Genomic DNA, 12,102 nt, shown 5'->3' with positions numbered 1-12,102 from the left:
GAAAAATTATAATAACTTCAAGCACTTAGATCTTAGCAATCATTTATATATATATATATATATATGGTTCTCTCGAGATGCTCCTGCTGAAGTTTAATCCAGAACAGCTATGTTTGAACCGGCATGACTCTTACGCAAGACCCAAGACCCTGATTAATTAGCAGGCAGCTGAAAGGCAAGTTCAGGGGAATAAAAGCAAAGTGATGGGAAACAAAAATGGGAAATGGACATGAAAAGACTTTACTCAATTTGTCAAGTCCATTGACCTCAATCTGGGAATTACCTTTCCTTATATACAATGGTATTTACACAGAGCTTCAAAGTTCTTAAAAGAATAATATGATTTTACCTTTAAATGTCCAATGAAACTTGATAATACCATGCTACTTTAATGTATACATATGTACTAAATGATTACCATATTTAGTTACATGGAACTCATAGGTCTTTAAATAAATATGATTTTGAGACGGTAAATGTCCAAAAAGCAAGGTAATAGTGTGGTTCTTATATATATATCATGATACTGAATAAATTTCATGGTTTTCCAAAATGTTAAAAAAACATGGTTTTAATATATGGTTTGATTACATTCAAATTTAAGTACCATTGTATTTATATGGTACTCAAAGTAACTTAAATAATACTGTGGTATTACCATAGTAAATGTCCAATGACACATGGCAACGCTATTGATGGTACTGAATGATTTCCATATATTAAGATATCATGGTACTTTAAGGTGTAGCAAAAAAACGTAAAAAAATTACCATGATTTTACCACGATATAAGCTTGCAAAAAGCTCAAAGGTATTTTGGAGACATTTATCATAACTGAATGCTGCTATTCTTGGAAGTACCATGGAACAGCATGTAAAAACCATGGTACTAAGCCAAGTTTCCAAGTACCACAATATTACCATATCTGCACCATGGTACTACCATAGAGCATTTTTGTAAGCTAATAAAAAATAAACAAAAAATATATATATTATTAATGCCATTGTAATACCATAGTAAACATTTTTGTGTGGGATAGAAACACAAAAGTTGGTAAATGTGTCCCATCATGCAGGAGAGAATAAGTAAAATGTTCCCCTCTCTCTTTTCTCTTTCTCTCTCTCTCTCTCTCTCTAACACACACACACACACACACACACACACACACACACACACACACACACCTTCTCTCTAATTGTCAGTTTCACTTCTAGTCAAATGAGCGATGTCTTTTTAATCCGCACTATGAACTTCCTACTCACACGGCCCTGACACACACACACACACACACACACACACGACTCCAGAGACCTGGGCTCTGATTACAGATGATGGATCCATCCGCTTAATTTCAAACACGAGATGGGAAATATCGGAGTGGATCATCCCACACCGCTGAATGATTGACAAGCGTTTCTGCCACGTGCAACGCCAGGAAATTATTTTCATGACAGCGAACGGCTTGATGAACGTCAAAGGATATGACATCACTCAGTGTTTCTCAAGGGAATGGCGAGCATTTAGAAAGGCAAGAACGTGTGAATGCGTTTGAACATTTGTGACGCGGAGGCACCAGGCATCTTCAAAACACACAAAGACATCAGTCAGGATACCCTCGGGTCACGTTACACCCTTCTTATATCCCATTCGGATATCCTCTCTGCTGGAGGACAAACGTCCTGTTCAACTAAAGATGGAAAGCACTGCTTTAAGAGGACAAGAACTCTATTTCATTAATTTACCTTCGTTAGTGCCTTCCTCTTTCTAGCCTGGCTATTACAATGCTAAATCTGTTTCTACACTGGTGTAAAGCTATCGGTGGCCCACACTTACAGCCTTGTCAACAGGATTTTAGTGAAAACAGTAAACGCCTGAGGCATACAGGTCTCTTTGAGAGAAATACTTTTCCTTTCTTTTAAAGTGAGCTGCGTTTGATTTTCCCCTACAATTTTTCCTTCTGCGCAATAAGCTTTTGCGGTAGTATCTATTATATCATCACATCACATGGAGATCATGAACAAAACTGTGTGAAACTGTTATAAAGGTGTGAATGTTTGACTAACTTCAGCCTGTTTGATGAGTTGCTGTTGGCTTTAGCAAATTCGGCCTTTCCACTACATATTTTTGACATTTTGTGTGTAGCGGAAAGGCTAAATTATAGTACAAAATAGCACAGACCAGTGGTTCTCAACCTTATTAAAAGAGCGTTATACACTATGCATCTATATTTACACTTTCTATACACAATATACTCAGCTGTGTAGTGTATGAATTTTATATGGTTATTTTGTCATCTATTATATCTATCATACTGTATATTTGAAAAAAAAAAAATATATGGAAAATATTTATTTTTTTCCACCTCAACAAGAATTGTTTTTAATGAGAGAACATAAAGTTTGAGAAACTTCTGAAATCACAAAATGAATCATGGTTAAATTACATATATAACTTGTAAAGATAAATGCTTCAAGGCCAACTGGGCTTCCTGCATGTTTTAACATTTAAAAATGTACAATAATATTAGTAAATAAATAAGAGTGTTAGTATTGCATGTTTTTGTTTTGTTTAGTTTTTTTGCATTTTTTTATTAACTCTATTATTTTATTAATATTATTGTTTACTTTTTACTTATAATGTTATTTTTTTATATAAAATTTGTATAAATTGCTGTGAAATATTACAATAGTAATATATATATATATATATATATATATATATATATATATATATATATATATATATATATATATAGTTCTTTAATTTTACTAGTAATAATAAATATTATGTATTTATATTATATTATATATTATACATTTGTAGTTAATTAAAAAAAAAAAAAAAAAAAAAAACATAGACAAGTGCAGAGCTCTCTTATTTTTCCCCACAGATTATAATTGGTCCATTCTGATCAGTGTTGAGAAAAGTAGCTTGTACCATTCAGCAAGACTTGCTACGTGCTACTTCAGCAGCTGTGTGGAAAATAATTCACACCTGAATAATGAAACTGAAATAACACTATATTGAAAACACACAGCAAGTATAAAGGCGTTCCACTAGCTGAGCCTCAAACAATAATGTATACAGAAACACAATAGCAAGACTAAACCTATCTTTGCAGGTGCAGGGCTAGCATTTGATTTGCAGGTGTACTACTAACAACAAAGACCCAAATTTCTTACACACCTGACTCAAATGTTTGTTAAATGAGTTTTAGCAGCATATAAAGTAGGAAATTTGACTAATTGCTGCATTGTTTTAGCTTAAAGTACATCGGTAACTGTTTATGTACAGTACAACTCTCTAGGTGTCATACATGCGCATCTCGCACAAACTTTTGAAAGCTTTTGAAAGTTTCATGCTAATCACTAATCTGTTGCTCTAGTTCCCTTCTTTATGCACTGCTCTGCTAACCAAATCCATTAGTTTCCAGCAGCCCTTTAGCATAACATTGCTATCGCACCTCGCCAACAAACCCTTGCTGACTCTGTACACAGCAAACAGATGTCGCTAAGAACCCAATGCTAACAGTGGAAAAATCATTATGGTGGACAATAAAACAGTGAGCCTAGCAGTTAGCATCATAAAGCACACACAGTTGAACTGCAAATCAGACGACTCCCATATAAAATGCTAATTATGGATGAGAAACATTATTAGTCTTCATTTCAACATGAGTGGTGATGGGAAAGTTGAGAACAAGAGGGCTTTTGTTAGAGCTTCGAGAAGGCCATCGCTGAGTAATTGGATCAGGAATGGAGGACGAGCGAGCGCTGAGTATTCGGATTCCTGGCGTTCTTCTGTTACTCGTGGCTGATTCCAGGAGAGATCAGGTTCAGGTTCATTCTTGGGTGTGAAGAAATGAGCCGGTGCCCATGAACAGATGAAGCATTGTGGAGAGAACAGCTGCTTGGCCATCTCTCTCTCTCTTCATCTGTCCAAACCCCCCTCTCTTCCTCTTGTTCAGCTCTCACGTCTAGACTTACGGCCTTTACTTTGGCTCTACCGTTGCTTTTCCTGTTTCAAATTCAGATCTCTATCCTGACTAATAAATATGCTGACCTTGAACACAAACCATCTTAAAAATGCAGCGCTATTGTAAAATATTTATGCTTGCTCATGGCGAATCATTTGTTTAAAAATATTTAGATTAGTTATAGAACTGAAATCGCAATCAAATCTCAAAAAGGCTGCAATTTCTTTAAATAAATATATGCCCTGCATGTTCTTTTGGATATTATAATCTTCTTAAGATAATTCAAAATGTGGCAACCATCTTCGCAAACTTGTGGATAGAAATGCTTATAAGACAACTGGGCTTCCTTCCTGTTTTAACATTTAAACCTGTAAAATAAATAACACTTATTATAAAATATTATTTATTTTTAGTATAATTTGTATTAATTTTATTATTATTATTATTATTATTATTACTATTTTATTTATTATTATTATTAATAATAATAATAATAATAAACAGTTTCATTAAACTATTTTATTTTGCAGTGAAATATTGCAATAGTAATATATCTTAGTTTGTTATAACTGTAGTAATAACAATTATTATAGAATTATAATTATTGTATAATAGTTATTATAGTTGATAAATATTATTTAAATTTTATTTTGCCAAATTGTGCAGCACTACAGACATATTATATTATATTATATTATATTATATTATATTATATTATATTATATTATATTATATTATATTATATTATATTATATTATATTATATTATATTATATTATTATATCTTTTATTTTTTTGCCAAGTTGCGCAGTACTACAGATCTTTTTTCGCAATCACAATTTTTATCAAAAAAATTGCAATTTGATTTCCCCCCCGAATCTACTTTAAACCCTATTAAACCTTTTTTTTTATGCTACAGACCTTAATGTAACCTTGAAACATGTAGTTTGTTGAGTACACCTGTTACTTCTCTAAGCGATCAGATGTATGATTTTGAACTGGACAACATGCCGAATAGACTTTATTTATGCTTGTCCAGGCCTTTTTTTGTCAGCGTCAAATTACATACAGTACAGTATATCCAGTACAGCTTAATGAGAATTCATATTTATGAGCTCAATTTGCACTAAATTCACATAAGTTGCTGTAAAACTGCCTTATAAGAAGGAAGACAGAATCCAAGGCACCATTTCAAGACTCCTTTAGTTTAGCAAGCTAACAAGGGATGAATAAAGACACGCTGGTTCTGAATCCGGAGGAAGTAGATTTGAGACGGACACTCACAAGAGATTGGAGAGATTAAGGACAGTATTTAAACACTCACACACACGTCAAGTTATCCAAGCCTTACTCACAATGCTGTGTGAGGCAAATGTTGAATGGAAAGAGAGGGACAAAGTGAGAGATGCAGAGAGAGAGGCAGGCTGTGCCGGCGGAAGGTGCTGCTGCTATCCACATGGAATGCTAATGCTCCAGTCGGTGGGTGAGAGCCTATTTTGAGAGCAGGCCTGGTGTGTACCAGCGTGAGCCGCTCTCCTTACACATACAGGATATGGATCACATACAGTACAGTCTGCAGGCCATTCTAATCACATATTATTCATTAATGCTAATTCTGACATATACTGTATTATATTATGTGTGTGCTATGGATAAAGTCTCTTTGTCAGAGTATGATGACATCACAGACTGGTCACATGACACGTTGGGTTCCAAACGTTGGAACTTTCATCGTTATGAAGTTTCAAGTGAAGTTTCGAAAAAAAATATTTACATTTCTGTTGAACTATGAAAGCGCAGAATTCTCTTGTCAGCAGTATTTGATGCACTTTGTTTATTCTTCAGTGTTTTTTAAGTGAATTAATGTAGTGATTACGTTTCGATGTCATGAATGTCAGGAACAAAGCCCGCGCATGCATCTGTTTTGCCGTTATAGGAGTTGCCATAGAAATGAATAATTTCAGAGTCTGAGGATGTGAAAAGCTCAGAGTCTCAAGAGTTGTCATCTCATAATTACAGTAATTCTGACACTACATGAATGGAGCAGTTTCAAGACAACATTAAATCACATTTGCATTTAACTTCTATAATGCGTTGTATTCATCGGGATTTGATTAGACTGTGAATCACTGGCAAAGATTAGTTGATTTTTCTATATTTTAATTTATTTGACAATTTTGATTTACTTGTCACTTTACTTTACTATCTATCTATCTATCTATCTATCTATCTATCTATCTATCTATCTATCTATCTATCTATCTATCTATCTATCTATCTATCTATCTATCTATCTATCTTATGATTACTGAGTGAACAAACAACCCACGACTAACTGTCGATTTTAAAAATGTCATTTTGCACATCTTTAATCCCTATTTCTACACACACTCCTCTTTCTTTATGCTGACAGCCCACTGACCAATGTGGATTTGCAATACAAAAGTTCCTCTTCACATTTATTTTATCATCCACCCTTATCTTGCAAGTTATACTCTTCCAGCAGAGATTGTTCTTTACATAGATGTTAAGATTTTCCTGACACAAGCCACGGTTCCTGTCGGCTCTTGTGCATGGTCCCACATGTGTGACTAAATATAATCATCTGAAATGTAGGTGAAATTTTTTAATTTTTTGAGCATATCTCCTGATTCACTAAACATTCAGGGCATTCCTCACTCTCGATTGTTTTTCTAACCTGACAAACCCCATCTCACCCTGATTTGGGTGAGGGAGAGAAAATATCACTCTGGAATTTTAATTTCCTGCATGAGTGCAGCCACGTGAATGTTCCATATTTTCCACTGTAGCCGATGTTATCACATCAACATAAGAGCACGAAAAACGTCAAAATCTGTCGAAATCTGTGTTCGCCTGTGCGTACCCCTCTCCGGGGACATTTTGGTGAAAAACAAAACATGCTTATCTTTTCAAGAGCATAATGTGCAGGTATGGTGCCTCTATGAGTAGCTGGAAATAATACAGGTTTTCAAACTAGGGTCTGGGATCTCTGGTATCTATTAAGAAAATGTAATATATATAAAGAAATGTTAATATATATATTTGTAATAATAATATATATTTTTAATGGATGTCAATTAACATGTATAGTATGAATATTAGTTTTATTATTTTTTAACACACCAGAATTGTAGTAAATGTCCAATATAAACTTGAAAAAATGTACAGATGCCATGCTCTGTATTAAAACTTAATCACAATTTTTTTTTTTAAAGCAATATTTCAGTCAATTGAACTTCCTCAGGTATAAATGTTTTAAATAAAATTAAATATAAATTAAATGTTAAATATTTATGTATTACAATTAAATGTGCAATTAATTTAATTAAACAGTTAATTTGGGAAACATCTGTATAATGTCAAACTTAAGATTTTATTTATTTTTATTAAATACAATAAATAAAATAGTTTTTTTATGATATATTTATTGAATGTATTCATATTTGTTTATTTATTATTATTTTATTTAGTTTTATTCAAATTACAAAAACACATATTTTTCACAAATGACTTTACAAATGTCTATTTCAGGAAGGGAGATCATATTATTTGGGGGCCTTTGGCTTTAAAAAGTAAAAAAATAAAAATAAACCTGTGTTAAGCAATAATAGTTGTGACATCAAACTTTGGATGTTTAAATCAAATTTTTGAATGGTCATCAGTGGAAAAAAATATGCTTCTTGATGGCAGAATGTAATTGTAACAGTAGCTCAGGCTTATATACTGTACGTGTAGGTCCATGTTAGCTAAACCTTGACCTGGTTTGGTTTGAACCTAACCTTTTGGTTCATCATAAACCACCTCACCACGATGTCCATAGCAGCAGGGAAGAAGCTACACAGCTTCATCTGTTCACAATTTTGATGCTGAAGTGTAAAGCTCCAGTTGTGAACAAATGGTTTTCTCGCTCTATTCTGTGTATTTCACCTTTATCATCCCAGACAATCTTTCTTTCTCTCATCCTTGAACGAGACCAGGAGATTGTTCCTGTTGTGAGGTCTAACCGCTCTCCTACACACACACACACACACACACACACACACACACACAGTCCCACAGCCCAGCCGTAATGTTCTGTGTCTGTTTCTAAAAACAAGTGGGGTAATAAAAGTAACCTAATTACAGCTTAATTGTGACTTGTTTCTTGTTTCAAATATATCTCACATTTTACATTTTATTTCACAGTATGATGTCATTTGATTTGATTTTAACTCTAATGGAGAAATAGGCTTGCATACTGAAGTGATGAAGTCTGTAAGTAGCAGGTTCATATATAATTTTTTTGTAAAGACTTTAAGTCGGCAAACAGGTTTGGGGATGTGATCTTGAAGAGTAAAGCTTCAGGACTATGTGCGATATTGCATATTATGTAGGTGTGGTTGCCAGCACTTTTGAATTGTATAGTCCACTTGAAAAATTGGTTACCCTGGTTAAACTGAAACATCTAAATTAATAACTACAATTGCATTAAGATTGACAGCACCCTGGCTCCGCCCCCACACCATATAATCTGTGCACATAATATCTTCAGATTCAGAACACTTGGTGTCAGAAGCAGTTTTGCAATTTGCATATTTTAAAGAACTTTTACGTGTGTGTGTGTGTGTGTGTGTGTGTGTGTGTGTTTTAATCCGTAAAGTCACAGGTTGCAGTTTTTGGGGTTTATTTACAGCTGGGCGTTTAGGCTTGTTAGATTTTGGCCTACAAAAGTTTTAGATTAGCTGGAGAAACAGTTATTTTCCCATACTTAACACATGCTTATTTTGGCATATCTTGGTTAGCTGACTTGCAAACATAGGGATTGTTTGTCAGGCTGGGTTTCTTGTTTTTGGGGGATTTTTTAGAGATCTGGCAACACTGGACGGATACAAGCTGGTCTTGCAGAGACAGACTTTGGCATAATGTTTGACTACACTTGCAGCCTATTCTAGTCAAGACACCACCAAGAGACCATCTGATCAGCACAGTTTGTATTTGATTGTACACACAGTTTAAATCTGAAATCAGTGCAAAAACAAAAATCGGTCAGTGTGGAAAAACTTTATGAATTATTATGAATTCCAAATTATGATGCAACAGAAAAATAGCAGAACATCTATTTAGATTTAAGTCATAAATACTGATTATTTCAAAGACAGAAAAATAAGCTAAATATAGTTATTCTGTTGGATATCTAGTTTCCTTGATGTAAAGTTCCTCAAACAAGTTCCCTAGAACCAGTTCCCATCTCAAAATATCAGTTGCTTTACATTTAATGGTGTGTATGGTGCTAAAATTGACCAAATACATATACTCTACATGTAATACTCCATCATTTTCTAGAGCAGTCCAGAAAAGCAAAGCTCATGAGGAGAGAGAGCTGAGATTTACTCTCCAATAAAGCTGGGTTTATACGCGACCAATGTAACCAGGTTTACGTACCATCATGGTTAGGGTTCCCCAGAGTCCAAGGCTCATCCGAATCGAAGTGTGTGTCTCCTCCGATCCCCGGACCGGGGAAGTAGGCATGCGCAAGAAAACCCCCTTCTCCATCGAAGGGGGAGCTATCGCCATGGAAACCTGAGGCAAAAATGATAGTAATATCCACATCTTTCTTGTTGCGCTCCAGGTCGCTGTAGGGCACTGCCTCGAAACGCAGCGGCGTGACATTCTGCCACACATCGAACGCCCGGCGAATGGCATTGTGGGTCTCCTCCGCTCCCACCTTAGGAGTGACGTTTTTTATACTGTAAAGAAGGTAAGATGACAATCAGAAAGTTTGTATTTTACATCCAATGATCAAATAAACAACCCTGTGTTGCACGGGACGTTTGACTGCAATAGAGCTTGCTATTTGCACATTTTTTATCACTTGGTGTTGAATTACATTTTTTGTAATTTTTTGTGTTTTTATAATTCTCTGTGAAGCAGAGATGTTAAAAATGATTTTGTTAGTTTCAATAAAGCTAATGTATATTATAAAAGTACAATAAATAAAAAGTAAGTTAATAATAAATTAGTAATAAATATGTAATTACTACTTTATTAAGTAATATTACCATAATTTTAGTAATTACTATTACTAAAATTACTGGTTTTACTTTAGTTTAAGGTGTCCTTGTTGCAGTGTAATTATATATTTAAGTAGGGCTACTGAGTTATTAATATTAATTAACTACATGTATTTACTATGTGGTTAGGGTTTGGTTTAGGGTTACTTGCATGTAATTATGCATAATGAATTGTTATTATATTAAAAATTACATGTAATATGTGTAACAAGGACACAATAAAATACATTTCAAAACTAATACAAATGAAGGAAATAAAACAAAGTATGCCATTTTAACTAATTCAAAATATTAATAAATACTGTAATTATATATATATATATATATATATATATATATATATATATATATATATATAAGTAAAACTAAAGTAACACTGCGTGGTTGCATTTTTTAATTTGACCAAAATGCATCTTACAGTATAATGCAGCTTAACTTAGATTGTATTTTGAAAGCATTTTCACTTCAAAAATGATTTAAAATGCTGTCTACATATACAGCTCACTGGATTTGGGAACAGAGCAAGTGTATCTCACTCCATGTAATCTTGCAGAAATAAAGAGAAACAGACAAAGAGAGTAAATTAGGAGGAACCACTGCTTCTCCTGCCCCTGCTCCTCTGCTGGAGGTTGAAGCAGGTTTATTTTCTCACTGAGGATTACCAACAGCTCACTGCACAACAAAAGCCACCTGATGTGGGCATATTTTCAAAACTCTTGTTTTTTTCCGAATTATGTGTATAATCAACGCTATCTCACGGGCAATTCATACGTATTTTACGAGGTGTCTTATTTGTATGAATTTGTACGACCTCACTTGTACGATTTTATAAGATTTGTCTAAACCCCAGTGACGGTTAGGTTTAGGGGCGGGGTTAGGTGTAGGTCATTCGTACAAATTCATACGAATTGTGCAACTCTTAAAATACGTACGATTTGGCAACAATCATATGAATTTGTATGAGTGTGGTCGTACAAATTCGTACAAATAAGACACCTCGTAAAATACGTATGAATTGGCCGTGAGATCGGGTTGGTATAATATGTTTAAATTGTTTTTAAGCTCTTTACAAAACCACATTTTCTTTAGCCTCTGGACTGAGTTTATGAAGGTTGAAGGATGGTTCTAATACTTCTAATGTACTGTAGTAATGTGTTGGTGTCAGTGTTGAAGAAGCAACTTTAAGACTGTACACTACCTAGAATACAAGCTACGTATAGTTAGTTCAACCACAGTCAAGCTAATGTTTTGAAAAAGTAGGCTACCTGCATGTCATATAGCCACATCTAAATCTTTTGAAATGAACAGGTAAATACTTTCAGATACTCAAATCGAGTAAATAATTTCTTTTTGAACAGCTTAATTTGCAAAAACCTTCCAATGGTTCTGATTTACTGGAATTAATAAGATCATCCTAGTTTCAATTGCAGAGTTGTTTTGTTAAAACCAAAAAAATACTAAAATTGTTACTAAAACAACAACAACAACAACAACAACCCTAATCTTAACTAAACTTAAAAAAACTAGAAATATTGTCTTGGCAACTAGCTGAAATAAAATAAGTTTAAGTTGATGTGCTAAAATTACTAAAACAGAAATAAAAAGGGCTAAATAAAAATATTTAAAATTTATAAAAATGACAAAATCTAAATTGAAAGAAAATTGCTAAAACTTAAATGAAAATTAAAACAAAACTGGAAATATAAATAAAAACACATTCAAAATGTTTTATATATATATATATATATATATATATATATATATATATATATATATATATATATATATATATATATATATATATATATATATATATATATGCCTACAGAGTTATTCATATTAATTAACTACGTGTATTTACTATATGGTAAGGATTAGGGTTTGGCTTAGGGTTACTTGCATGTAATTATGCATAATGAATTGTTATTATAATAGTAATTACATGTAACATGTGAAACGGAAGAAATATGAAATTTTTTCTCAATATTACGAACTCAACTGATTGTAAATATATCTATTGATTTTCACTTTTACCTGACAACATTTAGAACAGAAC

The 12,102-nt window shown here is 33.3% G+C and overlaps 1 protein-coding gene across 2 annotated transcripts in view; it reads right to left on the bottom strand.

Moving 5' to 3' along the window:
• LOC113042549 (matrix metalloproteinase-16-like) overlaps positions 1 to 12,102 on the bottom strand; it is a 59,971-nt gene that overhangs the window by 25,852 nt on the left and 22,017 nt on the right. For both annotated transcript variants that reach the window (XM_026201484.1, XM_026201485.1), the window contains one exon: positions 9,418 to 9,722. In XM_026201484.1, the coding sequence (XP_026057269.1) occupies positions 9,418 to 9,722 (305 nt within the window). The remainder of the gene's footprint in view (positions 1 to 9,417; positions 9,723 to 12,102) is intronic.

The sequence above is a fragment of the Carassius auratus genome, chromosome 24 (genome assembly GCF_003368295.1).
Source record: "Carassius auratus strain Wakin chromosome 24, ASM336829v1, whole genome shotgun sequence".
Classification (NCBI taxonomy): Eukaryota; Metazoa; Chordata; class Actinopteri; order Cypriniformes; family Cyprinidae; genus Carassius; species Carassius auratus.
This window is presented reverse-complemented; position numbering and strand designations above follow the sequence as displayed.